We start from the raw sequence: 24,952 nt of genomic DNA, 5'->3' as shown, positions 1-24,952 counted from the left end.
CTGTTTCTGACTTGTGTTGGTTTCTGGTTGCTTTACAACACAATTCATAAATTATGACTTTTTTCGTCATACTATATGACTTTCTATGACTTTTTTCAACATACTATACTATGACTTTTTCGACATACTATTCTGTGTTTTTTCGTCATACAATACTATGACTTTTTTACTTCTATCGACATAGTAAACCATGACTTTTTTACTTTTTTACACTATACTATGACTTTTCTCGACATACTATTCTATCACTTTTTTGACGTACTATAGTATGAGTTTTTTCGACACACAATACTTTGACTTTTTTAACTTCTTTCAACATACTATGCTATGACTTTTTGATTACTTTTTCGTCATACCATACTGACTTTTTATGACTTTTTTCAACATACCATACTATGACTTTTTTATTACTTTTTTCGACATGCTATACTATAATTTTTTTTCTTTTCATCCATGTTCCACAGAGGGGAATTAGCTCAAATAGTTGCTTTACAACCAAAACTATGAATTGTGACTTTTTATGACTTTTTTCGTCATACTATACTATGATTTTTTTTATAATTTTGATCCATATGTTACACAGGGTAATTAGCTCAAATGGTAGAGCGCTCGCTTGGCACGCTAGAGGTAGCGGGAACAATACCCGCATTCTCCAGAGGGCTTCCGAAAGGTCTCTGATTCTGACTTGTGTTGGTTTCGGGTTGCTTTACAACAGAATTCATTAATTGTGACATTTTATGACTTTTTTCGACATACTATACCATGACTTTTTAAAATTTTGTTGTCATACTATACTATGACTTTTTCATGACTTTTTTGTCACACAATACTATGACTTTTTTACTTCTTTCAACATAGTATACTATGACTTTTTTATGACTTTTCTCGACATACTATTCTATCACTTTTTTGACGTACTATAGTATGAGTTTTTTCGACACACAATACTTTGACTTTTTTAACTTCTTTCAACATACTATGCTATGACTTTTTGATTACTTTTTCGTCATACCATACTGACTTTTTATGACTTTTTTCAACATACCATACTATGACTTTTTTATTACTTTTTTCGACATGCTATACTATAATTTTTTTTCTTTTCATCCATGTTCCACAGAGGGGAATTAGCTCAAATAGTTGCTTTACAACCAAAACTATGAATTGTGACTTTTTATGACTTTTTTCGTCATACTATACTATGATTTTTTTTATAATTTTGATCCATATGTTACACAGGGTAATTAGCTCAAATGGTAGAGCGCTCGCTTGGCACGCTAGAGGTAGCGGGAACAATACCCGCATTCTCCAGAGGGCTTCCGAAAGGTCTCTGATTCTGACTTGTGTTGGTTTCGGGTTGCTTTACAACAGAATTCATTAATTGTGACATTTTATGACTTTTTTCGACATACTATACCATGACTTTTTAAAATTTTGTTGTCATACTATACTATGACTTTTTCATGACTTTTTTGTCACACAATACTATGACTTTTTTACTTCTTTCAACATAGTATACTATGACTTTTTTATGACTTTTCGACATACTATTCTATGACTTTTTTGACATACTATAGTATGAGTTTTTTCGACACAAAATACTTAGACTTTTTTATTACTTTTTCGTCCTACCATACTATGACTTTTTTATTACTTTTTTCGACATGCTATATTATAATTTTTTTTCTTTTCATCCTTGTTCCACAGAGGGGAATTAGCTCAAATAGTTGCTTTACAACCAAAACTATGAATTGTGACTTTTTATGACTTTTTTCGACATACTATACTATGACCTTTTTATGACTTGTTTCGTCATGCTATACTATGATTTTTTTACAACTTTTGATCCACATGCTACACAGGGGAATTAGCTCAAATGTTAGAGTGCTTGCTTAGCATGGGAGAGGTAGCGGGATCGATGCCCGCATTCTCCAGAGGGCTTCAGAAACATCTCTGTTTCTGACTTGTGTTGGTTTCTGGCTGCTTTACACACACTCCATATGTCACACAGGGGAATTAGCTTAAATGATCTTTCCGCCTCCCTCACTCCCCAGCTCCCAAGTGAAAAAATACGGGAAAATGTGTAATAATGAAATAACATATATATTTTTGCCTGCAACAATATTGAAGTGATATCCCTGTGCGTTATGGACGATTTCGAGTTATATGTTCACCGAGTCATCCACCGTGAGCTGGATTCAAACCTGCAATCTGCCGGACAAGGTAAGCGTTCTTAATTTAAATCCCCAAGCTATGACACCCCCTAGTGATAAGAAATCCTATAGTTATTTCACGTCATTGTATTAATTAATACTTATTATTTTTGTGTGTATTATTAAGAACATTTCTTTAGCTTTAAGATATATGCCCCCAATGACTAGTAACTTTTATATTTATCTATTGATAATAAAAAAAGTGTGCCATAGAAATTTCATGTCATTGTATTGATTAATACTTTTTTGTGTGTTTATTATGAGGAACATTGCTTTGGCTTTAAGATCATCTGACTTGGGGGGCTTTCAATGACTGTGGGACAATATGGAGCTTTTTTGATGATGCACAGGCTGAGTCTTAAATGTTGGTATAATCAGATTTAATATATCAGAACACAACATGTAAAATAAACAAGTATTGAAATGAACACACACACTCTTCAGGAAAACACAAGATATAAGAAATAAACAATCATTGAAAATGTACACTCACTCACTCACTCACACACACACACATACACACACACACTTCAGAAAAATTATATACATTCAGGGAACTATACACGCAAGCACACAATATATAATATATACAAGCAAAACATAGTTAAAAACATATTTTGCTGCTCTCTGTTCTGCCAACCACTCTTCAAGAGATTTACCATTTGAGGCACGTGAGCAGAAGGTGACGACTATGCCCAAACTCCTTTGTTTTGGGCTGCCCACAATGGCTACAGGTGTTGTAGGTGACCCCTCTCGCATATTTCCTGCATGTACCGGGACTCAGGAGTAGCAGGTGCAGGAACAAGTGGAGCTGGGCCTGCACTGGACGTTGAGGCACCAGAAACTGCCAGTATGCATGGCACAGTCTTGTCTGGGTTGAGGATGAAAGTCCCTACCCTAGGCAACATTGACTGACATGGGCTGTGCAATGTCTGATGCGGTGGGGCCAGTTGCGATGGGGCGCTTCCTGGTGGCAGCAGCTGGCCGTCGGCCTGCAAAAGCATCTCAAATTAATTTAAACACATCTACATATGAAAACAAGTTTTAGAGTTCTACCTCATTCTACCAGTGGTTCAGACATCGGTTTCCTCTTAAAGTATATTAAAGTATCTACAAAGTGTTTTTTTATTTATTTATTGAGAACATGAGAAAGAGCAAACAACCACATGTTCAGGCCTGTAGCCAGACTAGTGGAAGGAGGGGTCCTTTGTTTCAAAAAGTGAACCTTTTTGAAGTTTTTCCCTCATTTTGTAATTATTAATTATGAGGTTCAAATACTTTATTTTGGTTATTTTTGTATGCACTAATTTGTGCTGGATTATCTTGTCTGTTGGTATCTTAACCAGCACGCTTTTTGATGCACCGAAAATATTTACTACAATGTTGTCAAATTGCTTCCCAGGATCATGTACCAAGTTTTTTCAAACCCACGCACACATGCCTAAAACATTTAACTTTGAGTGCATAAAGTTAGTTGCGTGGATTGTTGATACGTTAGATTCTCACGTTGTTGCCAGGTAACATATTCACAGAAGTGGTGATCAAATTTGACCCATTTTCAAAAAGTTTCTATGTCAGAAATTTGGTTTTCTTACAATCAAATTGTCAAAGAAAATAAAGTGGATGCTCCTGTACAACGCTCTTCACAAGTCAAATAAATGATGAGTCCACTACTTTCATTGAATTTGAGTGTTTTATTAAATTTATAGCATTTGAAAAATATATTACAAAAGAACGTTAAAAAAAAGTGAATCTACCAAAAAAATTACCAAAACATTGTAAAAAGTGACAACAAACCTGGGGTGAAAAAACAACAAAGATGCTGAAAAAAAGTGATAAATGTTGAAAAAGAACAACTAAAATTTTGACCCAGAAAAACAAAAAGTTGCATGGTCGACAGGAAGATCACACAAGGGTTAAAAATATTAGGGCTTCGGTTTGGTTTAGATTTTTATTTGAGGGGAAATCAAATAATTGGCCGTCGTTATTTTAAAAGACACTTGTTTATTACAACATCAAAAAACTAGTTAACAAAAAAACTGACCTAAACTATCTACTAAAGGTCCTTTGGCAGTGAGGGAGGGGGTCTTTTGAACCACTCTAACCCCTTCTGTCTACAGGCCTGATGTACGGCTAAAGGCCCGGACACACAGAGCCGACGGCCAAAAGTCGGCAGAAAAGGCAGTTGGACTGAGCAGTCTCCCCAAATTGGTCAATAAAGTGCGGGCCTTTAATCATCACAAATCATCAGTCTTGGGTTGAGCAAAATCAAAGTGAAATACAAAGTGACAAAACTAAAATATAAAGTAAAAACAAATTGTTAGAAGTAAAAGTCCTGCAAGTCTACAAATGTTAGGCCTACATAAGCAAAATGTACTTAACCCTTGTGTTGTCTTACCGTCGACCATGAAGTTGTTGTCTTTCTGGGTCAAAATTGAAAAACTTTTTTTGGTGCTTTATCCAACGTTTTTGTCCCTTTTTTTATGCTTTTAACACTTTTTGAAACGTTTTTCTCAACGCTTCTTTAAATTCATGGTCAATAAACCTGATTTATATGACATTTTAGCAAATTCTTTAGTTAAAAAAAGGAGAAATTATGAATTATTTTGACTATGAGTTAAGATCAGAGGATGTTGAGTGGATAACAGACCGTCAAAGTTTAGTCAGGATACGGTTTTGAAACCATTTTAACATTCTTTTCAAATGCTATAAAAGTAAATAAAAGACCCAGCATTTAATGGAAATATTCATAATTTTTTTTTTATGTTGTATGGGTTCCGTACAACGTACATCCATGCATCCATGTTATTTTTGGACAATTTGTTTGAAAGAAACCCATATTTCTGATGTTAAAAACTTTGAAACGGGTCAAATTTGACCCGAGGACAACACAAGGGATATAGTATTAAGTAAAACTGTGCAAAATGGACACAATACACATACATATAGAGCCTTCAGCTGGGCTGTTCAGACCCAACAAAATGTACGAAAAACGTAATTAATGCTGAAACGGTGGTGTGTAAATCATCCTTAGAAAAGCCTTTTTATTTCACGAGTTTACAGACACGTCGCTGCTGATTGAGAAACATCTCTGACACGCCCACCAAACCAGAGAAAACATACGACAAAGGTCTTTGCACACCGTTGCACTGTTCAGAGGAAACATGTCGTTCAACCCGGAACCTGCAGCAAAATCAGTGTGCAGTCTGACCCAACATTACGTCCGTTTGACCTTCTTTCCAATGCAACTTGAATGCAGTATCACTTAAAGTCAGTATCAAAAGTCTGATTTCAGGCTCAGCTGGGTTTTAGTGTCATGCTGTGTCTCAAATTGGATACTTGCATACATTTTGACAGGGTAGTGTTGTCTCAAATTGAGCATGGTCACTATGCACTGACCTAAAAAAAACGGCAAAACATATACCAACTTATTTTCTCACTATCTGACTAGTGGTACTTATTGAAAAACACATGTTTAAATGACATTTGTATAGTTTAGTTTGGTTCTTGCAATTTCAATCGCAACCGCTGCAACTTCCTCGGTGGCGTTTGCACAAGTTTGAAAATACGTTGGTGGTCCCGTAGCAAAGATGGTGACTGTTGAGTGCGAATAGTGTCACGCGATCCACACATCCGGGTACTCGTAGTGCTGAAATGTCCGAGTCAGAGGCTCAGCTGGGTTTTAGTGTCCTCTCTCTCTCTCTCTCTCAGGTTCCGTCCATTCCTGCCTGTGAGAAGGAAGTTTTTCCTCGCCGTTGTTGCACCAAATGCATGCTCTTGGGGGACGTTGTTGGGTCTATCTGTAAAATGTCCTGGGATAACTTCTGTTAGAATTTGACACTATGAATTAAATAAAATTGATTTGGCTTGGTTTGGGCTATTTTCATTTTAACGAAAACTCAGAAGTCCTAGAGCCAATCATCTGCCGTCGCCATCGTCTGGCTGGCAGGTGGTGGGGGCGGAGTCATGGGTGGAGTCAGGGGCCGGGACCGAGGCCGGGTCTGAGGCTGGGCCAGGTGCGGGGGCGGGGCTAGGAGTTGAGTGAGGGTCATGTGTGGAGTTTGGTTCTGTTGTGGGGACAGGGTCCGACCCAATCTCCGTCTTGTCCTGGGACACCTGCTGCATCTGTGTCTCCACTGTTAGCCCCACCCCCCTGTCCTCGACCTGTCCTCCAGTAAACCCAGCGCACCCCGAGCAGTTGGTGCTGTGCTGCGACCACCGCTCCCTCTGCACCCTGCCCCTCCCTCTGGGCGGCGCCTGCCTGTTTCTGCGGCTCTGATTGGCTCTGTCTTTCTGCTCCTGCTTCTGGATCCGCTGCGCTCTGTGCAGCGCCAGAGCAGCCAGGTCCGAGTGAGACGACGTGCTGTCGATCATCCGCCGGCCCATAGCGAGCGGCCGGACGGGAAGTGCCAGCCTCAGCCTCAGCCAGAAGCGGGACCGCCGTGGCTCAGACCGACTCCCTCGCCATGTCACAGTGGTGGCGGCCGCCTGCCGGAGCTGAGCCACCTCCACGCAGGGAAGCTTACTGATGGAGCAGTAGACGACGCCCACGATGGAGGCCCGGTGGCCGTGCTGGAGGTACAGACCCAGGCGACACTCCAGGAGGCTGAAGCTCTTCTCTGTCAGGAAGTCTGGGCTCAGCACGAAGAGGAGGCGCCGGCTCCGCTGCATCGAGTGCACGATGGCGTCCGACAGGTCTGACAGAGGACAGACAGGAGAGTCAGGAAGTGCAGCCGATAAAACACAAACAGCTGAGGGATTAGACACAAAGTATACTGATTAGGGCTGCACAATTAATCGCAATTTTATCAAAATCCCAATATGGACTACTGCAATATCCAAATCGCAGGGGGGTGCACAATGTTTGTTATTATAGGCGTAACATGTGTCAAACACTTCTGAATTAAGTATTGTGGTGCTCCAGTAAACAAATTGTATCCTACAGACTAAAGAAAAATAATCTTTGTTTTGTACAGAACCTTGAAAAAAATCACATTATAATCATAAAAAAAATTGATGTTAATATTTTTTTAGATAAATAAGAATGATACAAAAAGAAAATTCCCTCCAATATCGTGGATCATATCACAATCGTAATATCAGTTAAAATAATCGCAATTAGATATTTTCCTCACATCGTGCAGCCCTAATACTGATCCAGCATGAAATATTATTTTAATATTATAACATTTTGTTCCTCCACAGCGCTGCGGAGGAAGGTCTGGCTAGTCAGCACTCCTGGATGAGAGAAAAACATGCTCTGGTTTTTAGGCATTGGTTTAAACCAATCACAATCATCTTGGGCCGCACCGGAGCAATCCCGTAAATGAATCGTCGTCGATATAGACTATGGAAATATCAATAAACCAGTGTCACCCCAAAACTGTCCTTCCCCTAAAAACAGCCAAATAGGTTGTTTGTTCCAGCCTCATTCTGACCTATATTTAGGTTTCTAGTGGCGATGCCCTCTAGTGGTCGTAGTAGTTCTGACAGGTACGGGCTATCGTTGCTCGGGCAACAGCCCGTTTGCCCTGATTGGCTCAGCTGACCCTCTGGAGAAAGAGCCTAAAGAAACTTTTTCTTTCTTCTTTCTTCTTTTTATTTTTTATTTCCTGTTGTGGTTGCATCAATACGATAAGCCCATCATTAGTAAAGTTACAACAAATTGAATCGCCATATCATTAAATCTTGGGTTCATTTATTTTGCCCTCAGGGATGACCTCTGACCCCAGTCACATCCCGTGATGTTTATATTTTCACACACGGAGCACTGCATATGACAAAGAAGGGAAAGACTGTTTGCCTTCACGTGACTTTTTAAAGTTATGGAGATAATGACAAATGCCCTGTGCAGGGACGTCACTAGGATTGAAAGACGGGGGGGCTTAGCCCCGAGGCCATACAAAACTTTCCCTTGCAAAATCTTACTTACAAACTCTAAAGTCAGCTTTTAGATACATCAACGCTGCATGGGGGGGAATTTACTTAGGCCAGACTGTGCTCCTGCTGAGGTCTTCTTTAGGCTAAGACTTAACCGCTATCTATCTGCCCGTGTAAATGTGTGGTAAAGTGATACCATACCTAATCCCTCTCTTTATTAGATAAGTTGCAGGTCAAAATAAGACTATTTAATTACTAGGGGTGTAACGATACACGTATTCGTATTGAACCGTTCGGTACGAGGCTTTCAGTTTGGTGTGCATTACAAACCGAACGATTCGTTGGACTAATCCTATTTCATTTTTTTAAAAAGAGCTTAAATTATGTGAAATATAATGTTCTCAGTGCCACTGCACTCAACAAGGCCGCCCAAATGACGAAACAGGCAACGTGCTGTCTGTCCTTCCCACTCCTAAAGAAAAACACACTACTCCAGTCAGGCATGATACGCTGAACTAGCTCGTTGCAATATGGATGACACGGATTTAAAGTATGTCTGAATTTAATAACCTGATGGCGAGAAGAATAAAAGTTCTAGTATGTATTTATGTATGTATGTATGTATGTATGTATGTATGCTCATATATAGCCTAGTCTACATTAAGGCAACATCTACATACTTGTTTAATTTATTACAGCAAAGGAATGCAGAAAGTTAAGTTGGTCAGAATCAAGCATATAATAAATATCATGAAATAATTTAGTTTAGGCTATGCCTTGGTGTCTCTCTCTCTCTCGCTCTCTCTCTCTCTCCCTCTCTCTCTCTGTCTCTCTCTGTCTCTCTCTCTCTCTCTCTCTCTCTCTCTCTCTCTCTCTCTCTCCTAAAATATATTCCAGTATCCATTTGTTCAATGAATTGAAGGATGTACTGGTACAATAGCATTAACAGTGACACTATGATATTTAGGGACTGATATTGTTTTAATACTATAGAGAAAGCAGGCTATATTAATGGTAAAGAATAGAGAGCTTCGGATACCTTACTAGGCGAGCTATTTCTTGTATTTCACTCGTTTACACTAGCTAGACTATTGCTTTCTATAGCCAACTAAAGTATTCCTTTATCTTTACCTCAAGTAAATGTAGCTGAAGTGAAGCAAGTAAAAGTCATTAACAACAACTTACAATTTCACTCTGTATCACTCACTGTGTCTGCAGCACAGCGGTCTGCAGCATTCTGAAAGCTGCCAGTTTAAACCAATGAGAAGAGACAAGACGGTGGATCATCTTCATAGCCATTGACTCTTTGTACTTCTGTCTAACTTTCGAATTTCCGGCGTTTTTGTAGCTGGATATATTATTTGTTGTTTCTAATTATGAATTTGGATAACGTTAATGATAGTGAGATACTTGCTACAGTTGCATTTCGAGTGAGAAATCTGCGAAAAACAAAATTTTATTTCTCTGATTTACTGCTGTGTTTTAATGCTGCCTCTCTCTCTTAACTCTCTACCTCGCTCGTCCACATACCATTACCGTGCAAGCAGCCTCTCGTAAGCCTCTCTCTAAAACACGCCATTTCCACCAGTTGACAGTTCGTGAAATAAAAATAAGTAAGCAGTGCACGACGATACCAACAGATGAATGGTGAAAGAAGATTGATTCCACTTAGTGAGTGATACAGAGTGCACTGTAAAAAAATAAATAAATATCAAATTATTATTTTTCTTATTATTATTTGGGGGGGCTTATAGGACCATTTTCGGGTAGCTTCAGCCCCCCTAAAATGGGCCTAACGACGTCGCGCAGCTTTGTCTAATATTAACGTATAATGCTAAATTATCAACCAAAGCTAATGACAGCCTATGTAGCAGCAACAGGCTAACGTAGCAACGTAACGTCCATTACATTCCATTAGTGTGCGCTCTGTAGAGAAGAGAGAGGCTAAGGAATGTGATGGTTTGGGCTCTTGAATCAGTCAATATTTTACGTGAATTTAAAACCAACAATCAGATGTAACGTTAGTGAAAGCTGATAAGAGTCGACTTAACTTAATTTGTTACGATATGATAAATTAATTTCCCAATTGGTTAATAAACTTTGCATTGAGAGCAATAGCCCCTCCATATGTCTGTGCACGTCTGGGACGACGACAGATACCCCCGTATGTTTTAGAGGACTGGTTGATCTTTTCCTATCCCTAGCTAAGCGGTTTCATGTTTAAAAGTGCGCCAATGGGTCCTGACCAAGCATTGAGTGTGAATGTGTTGGTGCGGAGGAAGTCATTGGGCTTTCAACAGGACACATCTGGGACAGAATCGTTCGTTGCAAACATGGCCAGTGATCCCCGGACTCTCTGTCAAACCACACTAACAGGTCACCTAACATCACATGCTATCCTATTGTCAGGATGCTAAATAATAGCATGTAAATCCTAGCATCAAATATTAAGAACTGCTGCTTAATGTAGATGATAAACTGCACTGCGCTGCATATTTATAATTAAAAATGAAAGTGAAATGTGTTTATGGACATGAGAGTGGGTGGAAAGAATCTGTGATTTCACATTTAACTTCTTTAGAGGAAAGAATAAATACATTCCAACAATACTATATGTGCTTTATGATTCAAACTACATGCTTGGGTGTTTTGTGCAAAAAGGAAGACATGAAATGAAAAACACACAATGAATACATGATGGTAACATGTGATGAACAATTCATTTATTAAACAGAAAAAGATGAAATGCTTCAAAGTGCAGGATGCATTCTCCCATTACAATACGGTTCTTTTCAAAAGTGTCAAACATGAATATCATAGTATTTTTATAGATAAAAAATATAACTTGATTTAATGTAGATATAAGACAGAAAATGATACAATATAAAAAAAAACAAAGTGCAGAATAATCACATTTTAAAGTAATGATCAGGTAAGTGTTACTCTGTGAAAACATTTATCTCTGACTAATATTCGATACTGAAGAACATGATCTGTCCTCTGTGCTTTTGTGTTTCCTCTGTACATTTACTACCACTAAACAAGTAAACTGCAGATGTATTCTCTGCTCTGACAGCCAACAGCTTTCTGCTCTGAAAAGTCCGAAAGTCCGGACCAAACTAAGTAGTCACATGGTAACCTTCACGAAGTGAAGTAACGTCTGATTTGAACCCAAATCACCATCTTTTTCTAACCCTAACAAAACTGGGACTGTTTCACAATGTTAACCGTTACCTGTTACATGTGGACGGAAAACGCACCTGTTGGTCGTATTAAGGCCCAGATATACTTGCTTTTTAACAATGCATACTAGAGCTGAAGATCTTTGTCCGAACCCAACGGGACACGAGGGACCCGACAGGTTCGGTCTGGTTCGGTCTTAATTTCTATCATTTTACACGGGCTCGGGCAGGGCTTGTGCTCCAGGTTGCGCGGTAAATGAGCGGTCAGGTGATGCGTTTCGATTAGTGCAAAAATGGATGCTGAGGAGGAGAAATGGAGGCTGGCCTCTGGAGGACTTATTTTATTTCTTTGTTCCAACTTCCAAGTGGCCGATAGCCTCCGTTAGTCATGAATAAATTATGTTAAAAAATATATAAATGACTAATTCTTGACGAAAGACAAAAGAGCTGTGGCGCAGTCTCTTTTTTCTTTCTCTCCCTTTTCCGCCGAGTGGCGTGCGTGTGCCCGCTCGCGGTGTGAAGCGCGTGTCCGCGCTATTCTTCGACATGCACTCTAATCACTCTACTCACTGCTGATAGACGGCCTTTTGTACAGTCAGGCTGTAAACGGGTTCGGGCTTTTAAAAAGTCAATCAAAATGTACTTGTCGGGCTGTCGGCCTCGGTCCTTTTCGGGCCGAACTTTTAAGGCCCGATTACAGCTCTAATGCGTACGCCTGGACAAACGACAGCGGAACGAACAGTATTGTTTACATACTTGCCGGCGTACTCTGCGTGTACCTGGAGGATAAAACATATATCCACTAGGGGGCAGATCAGAGCCGTATCGTCCCCGGCCGACACTGGAAGATATTCCTGGGCTGGAGTGTGGAACAGCTGCTGACCTGCCTGTTAGATGATATACTGTCCCCACGTTCATGTGCTGAATTGCATCTTACGGACGCGTAGTTATAATTTCTGAAGACGTGCACAACCTACGCTCCAAAGCAACGCAGGATACAGCGTGGCAGCCATCTTATGTACACGAACGCGTAGTTAAAAGCAAGTATAACTGGGCCTTCAGAGCGGAGGAACTAACAACAGATATCGTCGCACGGTTTGGAGAACTGATTGCTATGCTGATATACTTGTTCCTAAAATAGAGGCCCCAAAATATCCCCAAGAAGAAATCTAAAGAAAGTTAAGCAACCACCACAGCCGGCTGTATTAAATGCAGTTCCTCTATATGGCCACTAGATGCTGCTTCGAGAGATGTCTGACTGTACTGAAGTGAAAGAGGAAACCCCCAACTTCTCTCTAGAGATGCAATACAAAGGAAATGAAATGTACAAACATTCACGGTCCCCTGAGGATTAATACTTTCACCTTTTTTCGGACACCAACAACACAAAAAACTATTGAGTTCTCTATCATATCGAGACTATCTCTCCACAGAGTTACATATTCCATATGTACGGGGGACTGCCCCACTGGGGCAGTTGGCCTGGATATCATTTTAAGACACCACTATGTGGTACGTGGCCCATGTTTGGGCATAAAAGGCACAGGTGTGCATGGGTTCACTGATTGGAGCGGTATCCGAGCGGCCTTGCTCTGGAGAGATAGTCTCTTCACTCAGAGAACCAAGGTTACCATGTAACCGAACAATATGAAACAAACATTGACAATCAATGGATAGTGTGCAGATGAAAAGTGATTTATGGTAATGATGGTGATAATGAAAGGATGAATAATACTGAAGCTGTTTAAGAGTTTATGAAAAAGATAAACGGAACGATATCTGAGGAGCACAGTACTGTCTCTGGAACTGTTGAGTGTTTTTAAAATTAAGGTTTTGTAGACACAAAATAACGGTCGTAGCATCTGTGTGATGTCACCCATTGGTTTGTGGACCGCGTTTTAATGCCTCGAGTCTGGCAACTTGGACGTTGCCATCTTGGTTTTGTGAAACTGGAAGAGATGATTTTTGACAAGAGGATGGAGCCATAAAGAGTGCATGTAGCCAATAAATGGAGCATGCCCCCCGGACCCCCCTCTAGGTTTTGGGCTGAGCCCTGAATGTTTACGTCTGGCTCCGCCCCTGCCGTTATGCTGCGGAGTTGAACACTTTCTGCGTGTCTTTGACCAAATTACCTACCTACCCTACCTATACCTATATGTAACTTACAAATAGAGAAAGTTGGTTGTAAAGGTAGATTCTTTTCCTTGGCAACTATCATGTTTTTCCCAAACAATATACAGATTTTTAGGCATACTGTTATCAAACGGCATGACAAATAGTGCGTATAAACGGACCCCCCAACCAAGTCCTGCTAGAGCCCGACCGATATATCGGCGGACCGATATTAGGCATTTTCCAAATTATCGGTATCGGCATTTATAATGGCCGATAAATGAATATTTAAAATATAAAATATAAACGGACGAAACAACCTTCAACCATGTTATGAGTGTTGGCGTTGCATAATTTGTCCACCAGAGGGCGCTCTACAACATCCCTGTTGGCAACACTCAACCTTTAAGTTTCATAACTTAAGTTTGTATTTTTATACATTTTATTTATCAGAACTTTTATTTTGATGTTCCTCTGTTCTGTTGTGACAATATAACAAACAAGTTTATTTTTAAACTGTTATATTATTTTAGTGAGGACTCATAAATAACTACAAATAACTAATCTAAAAAACTAGTCTGTTTATGTTTTTTGGTGATTTTTAAATTACCAAATATTTGTATCGATATCGGCCTTCAAAATCCTTTATCGGTGGGGCTCTAATTCCTACCCTCCCTATGTTATGTAACTTACCAATAGAAACATGTTGGCTCCACAGGTTTTCCCAAATGAAGTACAGATGTTAAGGCATACTGTTATCAAACTGCATGGAAAACAGCGCATATAGACGGACGCCCCTCTAGGTTTGGGCTGAGCCCCGAATGTTTACAATGTCGGGCTCCCTCCCCCCCCCCCCCTAACGTTACACTGCAGAGTTGAACACTTTCTGCGTGTCTTTGACCGTGTTGCTGATGAGGCCAGTTTGGGAGTTTGTGCTGTTCTGACTGTGCAGCCTCATCAGAGCCATGTCTTTCCCCGCCCCCTCCCCGCCGCTAACCCTCCTCACGGGTAACTCCACCCGCAGGCGCTTCCAGAAGCGGGACGTCAGCTCCTGCGACTTGTCCCCCTGCCAGCGAACCAGAGCCAGGGCCACACGGGCCCGCCTCAGCTCCCGCACCCAGCCCTGCCTCCGCACCGGCTTGTACTGGACCAGGATCACCCGCAGGTGCCCGCCCCGCGCCATGCCGTCGATGCCGGCCTTCAGCTCCAGCAGAGCCTGGGAGCCCTGGGAGGCGTAGTCGGGGCTAATGACCACCAGGAGGCGCCGGCTACGGGCCACAAAACTCAGAGTCTCATCTGTGATGGCTGCGGGGAGAGAGGAGCGTTAATGGAGGGAGGAAATGGAAATGTGTAACAGGCTAACAACGTTTTTAACCCTTGTGTCATCTTCTCGTCAACGATGAACTTGCTGTCTTACCAGGTCAAAATTGAAAATTAACTTTTTCCGATGTTGTTGTCGCTTTTTTTAAAACCTGAGCTGGTTTAATAATAGGTTTTACACTTATTCTTGGAATTCATGGTCAACAAACCTCATTTATATGAAATTATACATAAGTTTTTAGTTTAAAAAAAAAAGAAATTATGAATTATTTTGACTAATAGTTAAGATCAGAGGATGTTGAGTGGATCATAGACTGGTTTATGTCAAAGTTTAGTCCGGATACTGTTTTGAAACCATTAAAAAAAAAAAATTCAAATGATATAAAATTGAATAAAACACCCAAAAATTCAATGGAAGTAGTCATTAATTTTACCAGAAGAACATTGTATGGAACCATCCATACAACATACATGAAAGAATTCCATATTTCTGATATAAATCACTTTGAAAAAAGGGTCAAATTTGACCCGAGGACAACACAAGGGTTAAAGAAATTACTAAAAAAAAATGAGTGAGGCATGGATGGAGATGTGTGTATGACTGGGAATGCAGGTTTTCTTTTCAGATGTCCGGTCGGAGAAAGGAAGAAAAATTCTACTCGACCAAATTAAATTTTTACTGGCCCCTATCCAAATATAGCTTTTTTTCTCTCAGAAGAACGTCAAAAAAATGGGGTCAGCCCTATGTTCCCACAGCCCTATGTTCCCACAGCCCAATGGTCTCACAGCCCTATGTTCCCACAGCCCAATGGTCTCACAGCCCAATGGTCCCACAGCCCAATGGTCCCACAGCCCTATGTTCCCACAGCCCAATGGTCTCACAGCCCTATGTTCCCACAGCCCAATGGTCTCACAGCCCTATGTTCCCACAGCCCAATGGTCTCACAGCCCTATGGTCCCACAGCCCAATGGTCCCACAGCCCAATGGTCCCACAGCCCTATGGTCCCACAGCCCTATGTTCCCACAGCCCAATGGTCTCACAGCCCAATGGTCCCACAGCCCAATGGTCCCACAGCCCTATGTTCCCACAGCCCAATGGTCTCACAGCCCAATGGTCCCACAGCCCAATGGTCCCACAGCCCAATGGTCCCACAGCCCTATGTTCCCACAGCCCTATGTTCCCACAGCCCAATGGTCTCACAGCCCAATGGTCCCACAGCCCTATGTTCCCACAGCCCAATGGTCCCACAGCCCAATGGTCCCACAGCCCTATGTTCCCACAGCCCAATGGTCTCACAGCCCAATAGTCTCACAGCCCAATGGTCCCACAGCCCAATGGTCCCACAGCCCTATGTTCCCACAGCCCAATAGTCTCACAGCCCAATGGTCTCACAGCCCAATGGTCCCACAGCCCAATGGTCTCACAGCCCAATGGTCCCACAGCCCAATGGTCCTACAGCCCAATGGTCCCACAGCCCAGTCTTCCCACAGCCCAATCTTCCCACAGCCCAATGGTCCCACAGCCCTATGTTCCTACAGCACTATGTTCCCACATTTTTAAGATTTTTCTTAAAATTAGGCCCTATGTTACCACAGCCCCAATGTTCCCAGGGTTAGGGTTACATTCCATCTGTAGTCCATTGCTACTATTTAGTTAAAAGCTACATTCCATCTGTAGTCCATTGCTACAGGATAATAGGTTGGGTGTAATTGGTTACCAAATTGGGAGAAAGGGGGATAAAATCTGATACAAATATATGAAGAAGGAACTGTGGGAACATAGGGCTGTGGAAACATAGGCATGCTCCCAAAAAAAAACGTTGGAAACGTCGAAACCCCCCGACCCCCAACTCCAAAACCTAAAAAAAAAAAAAAAACAGAAAAAAGAAAAGAATGTCAAAAAAACGCATAAAAAAAAAAAAAAAAAAAACATTAAAACGAATCCGTCAAAAGTGAGAAAAACAAATTCTAAAAAACGTCAAAAGTGTCGAGCACCAACTCAACTCCTGATTGGCCAACAGCACATTTCAAATCAAATCATTCGACAAACATTCTCCCACGATGACGTGACTTATGATACGATGATACCATGAACTAAACTCAACTAGGGATGAATGGATGAACTGTGTTTCGCCGGTTCTTCTTAGCAGGAACAGCAGAAAGAGAAGAGAGAGGAAGTTAAGCTGCAAAGATGAATGGATTAGTCCTCAACTATTAAATTAATCTCCAACTGTTTTGATAATCGATGAATCTGTTTGAGTCATTTTTGATGTAAAAACAGGTAAACTTGTGCGATCTCAGCTTGTTAAATATGAATATGTTCTAGTGTCTTCTCTCCTCTGAGAGTAGACATCTTGGGCTTTTTGGGGAACTCTGATCCACATTTTAGAGACCAAACAACACATCCATTGAGGAAGCTTTCTGTCTTTCCTCATCTTTCTTTCCTTATTTCCCTTCTCTCTCTCTCTCTCTCTCTCTCTCTCTCTCTCTCTCTCTCTCCTTCCTTCCTCCCTCTCCCTCTCTCTCCCTCTCTCTCTCTGTATCTCTCCCTCCTTCCTTCCTCCCTCTCTCCATCTCTCTCACCTTCCTTCCTTTCTCCCTCTCTCTCTCTCTCTCTCTCTCTCTCTCTCCCTCTCCCTCTCTCACCTTCCTTCCTCCCTCTCCCTCTCTCACCTTCCTTTCTCTCTCTCTCTCTCTCTCTCTCCCTCTCTCACCTTCCTCCCTCTCTCTCTCTCTCTCCCACCTCTCTCTCTCTCTCCCACCTCTCTCTCTCTCCTTCCTTTCTCCCTCTCTCTCACCTTCCTTCCTTTCTCTCTCTCTCCCTCTCTCTCCCTCTCTCTCTGTATCTCTCCCTCCTTCCTTCCTCCCTCTCTCCATCTCTCTCACCTTCCTTCCTTTCTCCCTCTCTCTCCCTCTCTCTCTCACGTTCCTTTCTCCCTCTCTCTCTCTCTCTCTCCCTCTCCCTCTCTCACCTTCCTTTCTCTCTCCCTCTCTCACCTTCCTCCCTCTCTCTCTCTCTCTCTTTCTCTCCCACCTCTCTCTCTCCCTCTTCCACCTCTCTCTCCCTCTCTCCCTCTCTCTCTCTCACCTTCCTCTCTCTCTCTCTCCCCCACCTCTCTCTCTCTCCCTCTCCCTCTCCCTCTCTCTCTCTCCCACCTCTCTCTCTCTCTCTCTCTCCCTCTCCTTCCTCCCTCTCTCTCTCTCCCTCTCCTTCCTCCCTTTCTCTCCCTCTCCTTCTTCCTCCCTCTCTCTCCCTCTCCTTCCTCCCTCTCTCTCCCTCTCCTTCCTCCCTCTCTCTCCCTCTCCTTCCTCCCTCTTCCTCCCTCTCTCTCCCTCTCCTTCCTCCCTCTCTCTCCCTCTCCTTCCTCCCTCTCTCTCCCTCTCTCTCTCTCACCTCTCTCTCCCTCTCTCTCCCTCTCTCTACCTCTCTCTCAAATGTTGTAGACCAAACAACTACTCATTATAAGCAGCTCTAGCAGTATTATGCAGTAACTGTGTGAAAACAGAGGCAGTACAAGTAAAGCCGGGGAGATCTAAACAGTTCTTTGATAAACACGGAGTAAAACTCGAGCTGTGGAGCCAACTTTCCAGTGACGAGGGGGAAAGAAGCCATCGATGTGACGCACGCCAGCTGTCCTAACAAGTGTTGTTTTGGTCAATGAAAATGATGACTAAATATCATCGCCAACGAACCTTTATCACGTGACAAAAACGAAACGAGACGCAACGTAAATGCTGGTCATGTGACGATGACTATAATTAAATGTATAATGCAATATTGTTGACGTATAAAAACGAGACTAAATGTGGTTTACAAAATAAAAACTATGCTAAAATGTCTCTTCATTTTCATTGACCAAAACGAGACGAGACGAAATGTTATAACGTGATTTCTTCTCGTTTAGTCGTGTTATTATCATTATTATTATTTTGCGGTATTTCTGTGCCCTGTGTCTCACTTCAGGGGCCCCTTCTCAAGCCCTGTCGCGGCATTATTTAATTTAGAAGACGCAGCGATGAGTTAGAGAGTGAGACGAGCGTAAAAGACAAACAAAATGAAGTCTGACACAGAGAAAGCTGGGACCACAGCCGGCCAGCCGGAGTTCGTCTTTGGGACAAAAAGAATAAACAGCATTTGGAAAAACTTCCATTACATAGCAGTGGAAAAGAAAACGCAATATGTTGTGGGAAAAGATGGGGAGAAATGCGGCCACAAAATCACAGGAAAAAACACCACGAACCTTAAGAGACATCTCAAGCCATTCCATAATGAAACTGAGGTAAGACAAGACATTCACGTAATGTTACTTTCTATTTTAGAAAGCTCGTTCCAACTCATGAGGCTGTGGTTAATGTGTCTCATTTTAACGTTAGCTTTAGACGTTAGCCACTGGAGCTGAAAACGACTGAGACAAACGTGTGTGTGTGTGTGTGTGTGTGTGTGTGTGTGTGTGTCTGTGTCTGTGTGTGTTGTGTCTGTGTTCTTGTTTAACTATATTCGTGGGGTCCAAAAACCGGGAGTCCAGTATACTTGTGGGGTCCCGACAGCTTTGTGGGGCCAAAATGCTGGACCCCACAAGTTTAAAGGTCTGTTTGAGGGTTAAGACTTGGTTTTAGGATTAGGGTTAGAATTAGGTTATGGTTAGGGTGAGGGTAAGGGTTAAGGTTAGGCATTTAGTGGTGATGGTTAAGGTTAGGGTAAGGGGCTAGGGAATGCATTATGTCAATGACGGGTCCCCACAAAGATAGTGAGACGCACTATGTGTGTGTGTGTGTGTGTGTGTGTGTGTGTGTGTGTGTGAGTGTGTGGGTTCTTAGTTCCTACCTGGCTGACTCCATGTGTACTAAGCATCCCTTGTTGGCCAACATTTTGGTTTTGTCTATACTACTAGGTACTTATACTATATTGACTGGATTAAATAGAATTGCATTACTAAAAAGAGACTACAATTCAATTTGCATTGACTAAAACTAGACTAAATGTCATCAATTAAGTCATGGATAATTCTGACTAAAATAAGACTAAAATGCACAGACTTTTAGTCTGGAGGGTATATCCCAGTGTCCTAAAGATAACCATCTGACACTCAACGTCAAAAAGACTGTATCTATGTACTTCTCTATAAGAGGGAAAGCCAAGTGTACTATCAAAATAGACCAAGAGACCATAGAGGAAGTTGAGGAATTTAAATTTCTAGGTATTACTCTGGATTCCCAACTCAAATTCAATAAACACATTAACAAACTGTAAGACTGTTTGGACAAAAACAAACACAAGGAGAGTGGCCACTAGGGAAGCAATGGGTGGCAACTGCATAGCAGAGGGGCGCAAAACCACTTTCGGCCAGTCATGTTTTTCAGTGATAGGGACCCATTTTTGGAATGATTTACCAACTGAAATAAAAACAGAAACTGAACTGAAAACATTTAATAGAATGGTGAAATACTGGCTGAAAGAAAACCAACCATGTAACCACTGAGTCAGTTGTGTTGTAGTAATATATTGTCTGTGGATGCATGGCTGTTTGTATATGGCTGCCAAGGTTATGGTTAGGGTATAGGTGAGTGAGTGTGGGTTAGGGTTATGGTTAGGGTATAGGTGAGTGAGTGTGGGTTAGGGTTATGGTTAGGGTATAGGTGAGTGAGTGTGGGTTATGGTTAGGGTATAGGTGAGTGAGTGTGGGTTAGGGTTATGGTTAGGGTATAGGTGAGTGAGTGTGGGTTATGGTTAGGGTATAGGTGAGTGAGTGTGGGTTAGGGTTATGGTTAGGGTATAGGTGAGTGAGTGTGGGTTAGGGTTATGGTTAGGGTATAGGTGAGTGAGTGTGGGTTAGGGTATAGGTGAGTGAGTGTGGGTTAGGGTTATGGTTAGGGTATAGGTGAGTGAGTGTGGGTTAGGGTTATGGTTAGGGTATAGGTGAGTGAGTGTGAGCGTCCGGGTGCTTGGGGTTTGTGTTGTGTTGTTGTGTTTATGTATCTGCTGCATGATTGTGTAACTCACACTATGTAGTTCTTTTAAAAATTATACTTGGATTATGTTTTCAGAAAGGCTTGACCAGGGACTGGGGTGCAAATTGGCAACCCCAATTTGCCAATTGGCTAGAAACCTTTTATGCAACACATCTACACATATTGTTATGGCTTTGACTATGATAATTATGTATGTAATAATGTGCGCTGCATTGTCCCTGACAAATAAACTAATAATAAAAATAAATAAAAAAATAAAAAAAATAGTCGACTGAAAATTGACTGGACTAAAAAAAGAGTGTGAACGGGACTAAAACTAATGAAAACTAAAATGACAGCTCATTCTGTCTTTGTTTCTGTTCGGCGTTGTTTGGTCATCACCTCGCTCACAATTTATATACAATTTATATATATTCATTCCGAATAATAACCTTTCTTTTGGAGACAGCTCTCATCAGCAGCTGCTCTTTTTCTTTTCTTTTTTTTGTTTATCTCATCATCAGAGGAAACTTTGCAGCTTTACACAAGTCTAAAACCACAGAGGATGACGTGTCTTCATACACACATTATTCAGAGATAAGAGAGAGGGTGTGTGTGTGTGTGTGTCTGTCTGTGTGTGGTGTGTGTGTGTGTGTGTGTGTGTGTGTGTGTGTGAATCATGCTTTTTTAATTTTGCGCTGTTCCCTTTTTAAATAAACTGAATTGAAAGGCACTTCAGCATTGGCTTAACTTTTCAGACCTGGACGCTTTGTCCGTTTTTTAACAGTCTGTGTACTGCAGTATCAGTGTGTCTGTGTACTGCAGTATCAGTGTGTCTGTGTACTGCAGTATCAGTGTGTCTGCGTACTGCAGTATCAGTGTGTCTGCGTACTGCAGTATCAGTGTGTCTGCGTACTGCTGTATCAGTGTGTCTGTGTACTGCTGTATCAGTGTGTCTGCGTACTGCTGTATCAGTGTGTCTGTGTACTGCTGTATCAGTGTGTCTGCGTACTGCTGTATCAGTGTGTTTGTGTACTGCAGTATCAGTGTGTCTGCGTACTGCTGTATCAGTGTGTCTGCGTACTGCTGTATTAGTGTGTTTGTGTACTGCAGTATCAGTGTGTCTGTGTACTGCTGTATTAGTGTGTTTGTGTACTGCAGTATCAGTGTGTCTGTGTACTGCTGTATCAGTGTGTTTGTGTACTGCAGTATCAGTGTGTCTGTGTACTGCAGTATCAGTGTGTATGTGTACTATAGTATCAGTGTGTCTGTGTACTGCAGTACGTGTGAGTACTCACTCCCTCCCGGCAGACTGTCTCTGTCGAAGATACACACGGAGTACCCGAGCTCGTTCTCCAGAACGCTGCGCAGCGTCGACAGAACAAACTGCTCCTCCTCGCCGCTCCTCGCGTACGAGATGTACACATCATACTCCTTATCATCTACACACACAAACACACACACACACACACACAATTTACCGTTTTGATAGCATATCTTTGTGTCAGTTTGGGGAAGAACATTTCTCGATATTTGTGCAAGTTTCCACATCCTTATCTGCACAGGAAACCATGACTGAACAGAGATGACTAATTGCTCGTTACTCCCCATATTGTGGAGCTGTCATCTTAGGTCAGAGGTGCCTGTGTGCTGAGGGGCCTCACACATGCATACTACCAACAACAACGAAGTAAAATACAAAAAGAATGTGTGTATGTATATATTTATTAACACATACATACATACACACATACATTCACATATACATGCATACACATATACATACTGTACATACATACACACATACATACACATATACACACACACATATATATATATATATATATATATATATATATATATATATATATACACACACACACTGTACATACATACACATACATACACATACATACATATACACACACACACACACACACACACACACACACACACACACGTACATACATACATACATACATACAGTGGAAATATTTCAGCCGCAGCAGAGTTTTCAGGTTAGACTCTGGCAGCGTGTGAAGAACACTCTCCTATATGTTCTCCTGATCTGAAGTTTAATAATCTAAATGCTCTGACTGCAGCCACACGTCGTTAAACACAAGACTTTTAGTACCCGGGCGTAAAACATTCAGTGGTGGAGGTGAGACGACAGAAACAAAGCTGTTTTAGTTTTTCAATTATACAAAAAGCTGATAAATCTTTTAAAGCGGTAGACACTTATCAAGGTTCATAATTATAGCAGTAAAACAGGACAAAAATGATTGACGATTATATCAATTAAAATAGCTAGCTGTGCTCGAAACCGTTCCTTCATTCACTCAAACACAACTACAAAATTCACATTCACACATTCACACGCATTTTCTTGCAGAAAATGCGTGTGAATGCTGAAAAGCTGAAGCTACACTGCATTGCTGGTTGAAATGCGTGAGAAGAAGTTGAAGTAGTGAGAATAGCTGGAAAAGTGGAAGTCGTTTTAATTAGTATGAATTTCATTGAATTTCATTGAAATGTTGAATAACCCATATATTAACACCATTAATATATAAAACAAAAGTTGACTATTTTAAGGTTTTTTTGAAAAGCTGTTACTACACTTAATTGTATGAAAGATGTGGAATATTTTAAGGGTTGATACAACCACAACAACAGGTGGCGCCAAATAGCAGTAACCTGGATGTGCAGCTTATAAACTGCCAACAGAGCCAGAGACATGGTGAGCGTCCCCATAGACCGTAAAAGAAATGGACCACCAGACCCCGTGTCTCTGGACGGAGACCAGTGAAGGATATTAGAAGATCTTTCCCGGTGATGGCTGAGCGTTACTGAGCAGCCTCCAACTGAGAGAGACGACGTAGATGTGACGTGAGCAACCTGTCTGAAAGTTGGAAGTCTTCTGGTAGCTGTGCCAAGAGAAATCTCAATCATTCCCAATCTAGCAGAGACGGAGAGCGTAGGTATATGTAAGGAGATAACATAGACACAGGCTAATTATTGATCACTAAAATGATAGTTAACATTAGTAATTACACTTAGACAGTTTGGACTTCCATTAGCTGTTTGAGAGCTTCTCCTGTACTATACGGTAATTCCTCTACTATGAGACAGTAAGTCTCGTGGTTATGACCCAATCGTTAGCCTATTTTTATAAAAACGTCTGCTACGGAGCCATAACGTGAGGTACAAGGTAATGGAGCCTTTTATACATTGTTGTGTTTCTTTAGAAATAAACAACGGACAAATAAAGTCTTTAAACTCTTCAGATGTAAAGTTATTCTCTGTCAAAGTGACGTCAAAATGAATGGCAGTCAATGGGATGCTAACGGGAGGTGGGTGCTTGCTAGCATCAAAATGGCGCCATAGGAGCTACGCGTTGTGGAGAGAGGCTTACCCCCTTGAGCGTCCCCAACAAAGTGGCTCAAAACTAGTTAGCAGAGTTAGCAAACAAATGAGAAGAACATCTGATTGGAGCTGCAGAGATTGATCCATAAGTTGTCAACTATTTTGATAATTGATTAAATCGCTTTAACCCTCCTGTTGACCTCGGGTCAAACTGGACCCGTTTACAAAAACTTTCTATATCAGAACTATGACAAAACAACTCTGAAAAAAGTGACAAATGTTGGAAAAATGTTTTTTAAAAAACAAAAAATTTAAATGCTGAAAAAACATCGCCAGAGGTGACAAAAACTTGTTAAAAAAAGTGAGAAGATGTTGAAGAAAAGAAAATGTTTTTTTTTCGACGTTTGATGTTCTGATCTCAAAGATGATATGTAACGATAATATTGGATCGTTGAGGATTAAATGGATACATCGATCACCCCGAGTGAATATATGATTCAAAAATCGAAATGAGGTACTAATTTCAAATAAAAATATTTCTTTATTAAAACAAGATTTGGGGCGTCCTATTATCTGGGTCGTGTTATATTCGGGTCAATGTGATATATAATGAAATATACAATCTGTGTTAGTTCCACTGTCGTTTTCTGAACAGCAGCTTTATTTCGAGACTTTCTGGGAATCAGAAGAAGTGTGGGGGGGGGGGGGGGTTAGGGTCTCTGTTAATAAACAGAAGACCCACCGAGGCGCCCGGCGTCTCTCACCTGTGTGGCGCTCGTCGGTGCCGAACCAGGAGCGATAGAGCAGCAGCAGCTCGAGCCAGAAGACGTGATACACCACAAAGAGGAGCAGCATCAGGACCAGAGTCACGCCCAGACCGCAGCCCAGCTCCACCGACGGCAGCGACACTGAAACACACACACACACACACA

General features: G+C 41.4%; 2 protein-coding genes across 3 annotated transcripts in view; both read right to left on the bottom strand.

Moving 5' to 3' along the window:
- Nucleotides 1-1,684: 1,684 nt before the first annotated feature.
- Nucleotides 1,685-24,952, bottom strand: part of LOC116037515 (interleukin-1 receptor accessory protein-like) — a 51,623-nt gene continuing 28,355 nt past the window's right edge. The window contains exons 10-13 of one of the 2 annotated variants that reach the window (XR_004101882.2): nucleotides 24,785-24,928; nucleotides 21,956-22,099; nucleotides 14,104-14,692; nucleotides 1,685-1,695 (exon numbers count right to left, since the gene is read on the bottom strand). Coding sequence is in view for 1 of the 2 variants with exons in the window: in XM_031281396.2 (XP_031137256.1) it covers nucleotides 14,250-14,692; nucleotides 21,956-22,099; nucleotides 24,785-24,928 (731 nt within the window). In the remaining variant the exon portion in view is untranslated. Of the gene's footprint in view, nucleotides 1,696-13,983; nucleotides 14,693-21,955; nucleotides 22,100-24,784; nucleotides 24,929-24,952 lie in introns of those variants that run through there. The other variant, XM_031281396.2, reaches the window with a different exon arrangement.
- LOC116037514 lies at nucleotides 5,418-12,288 on the bottom strand. The gene is made up of 4 exons (XM_036001536.1): nucleotides 12,253-12,288; nucleotides 12,055-12,162; nucleotides 7,073-7,159; nucleotides 5,418-6,965 (listed from the first exon to the last, which is right to left on the bottom strand). The coding sequence occupies exons 1-4, from the start codon at nucleotides 12,286-12,288 to the stop codon at nucleotides 6,132-6,134; spliced, it is 1,065 nt and encodes a 354-aa protein (XP_035857429.1). The 3' UTR covers nucleotides 5,418-6,131.

Source organism: Sander lucioperca, chromosome 5 (genome assembly GCF_008315115.2).
Source record: "Sander lucioperca isolate FBNREF2018 chromosome 5, SLUC_FBN_1.2, whole genome shotgun sequence".
NCBI classification, from domain to species: domain Eukaryota; kingdom Metazoa; phylum Chordata; class Actinopteri; order Perciformes; family Percidae; genus Sander; species Sander lucioperca.
This window is presented reverse-complemented; position numbering and strand designations above follow the sequence as displayed.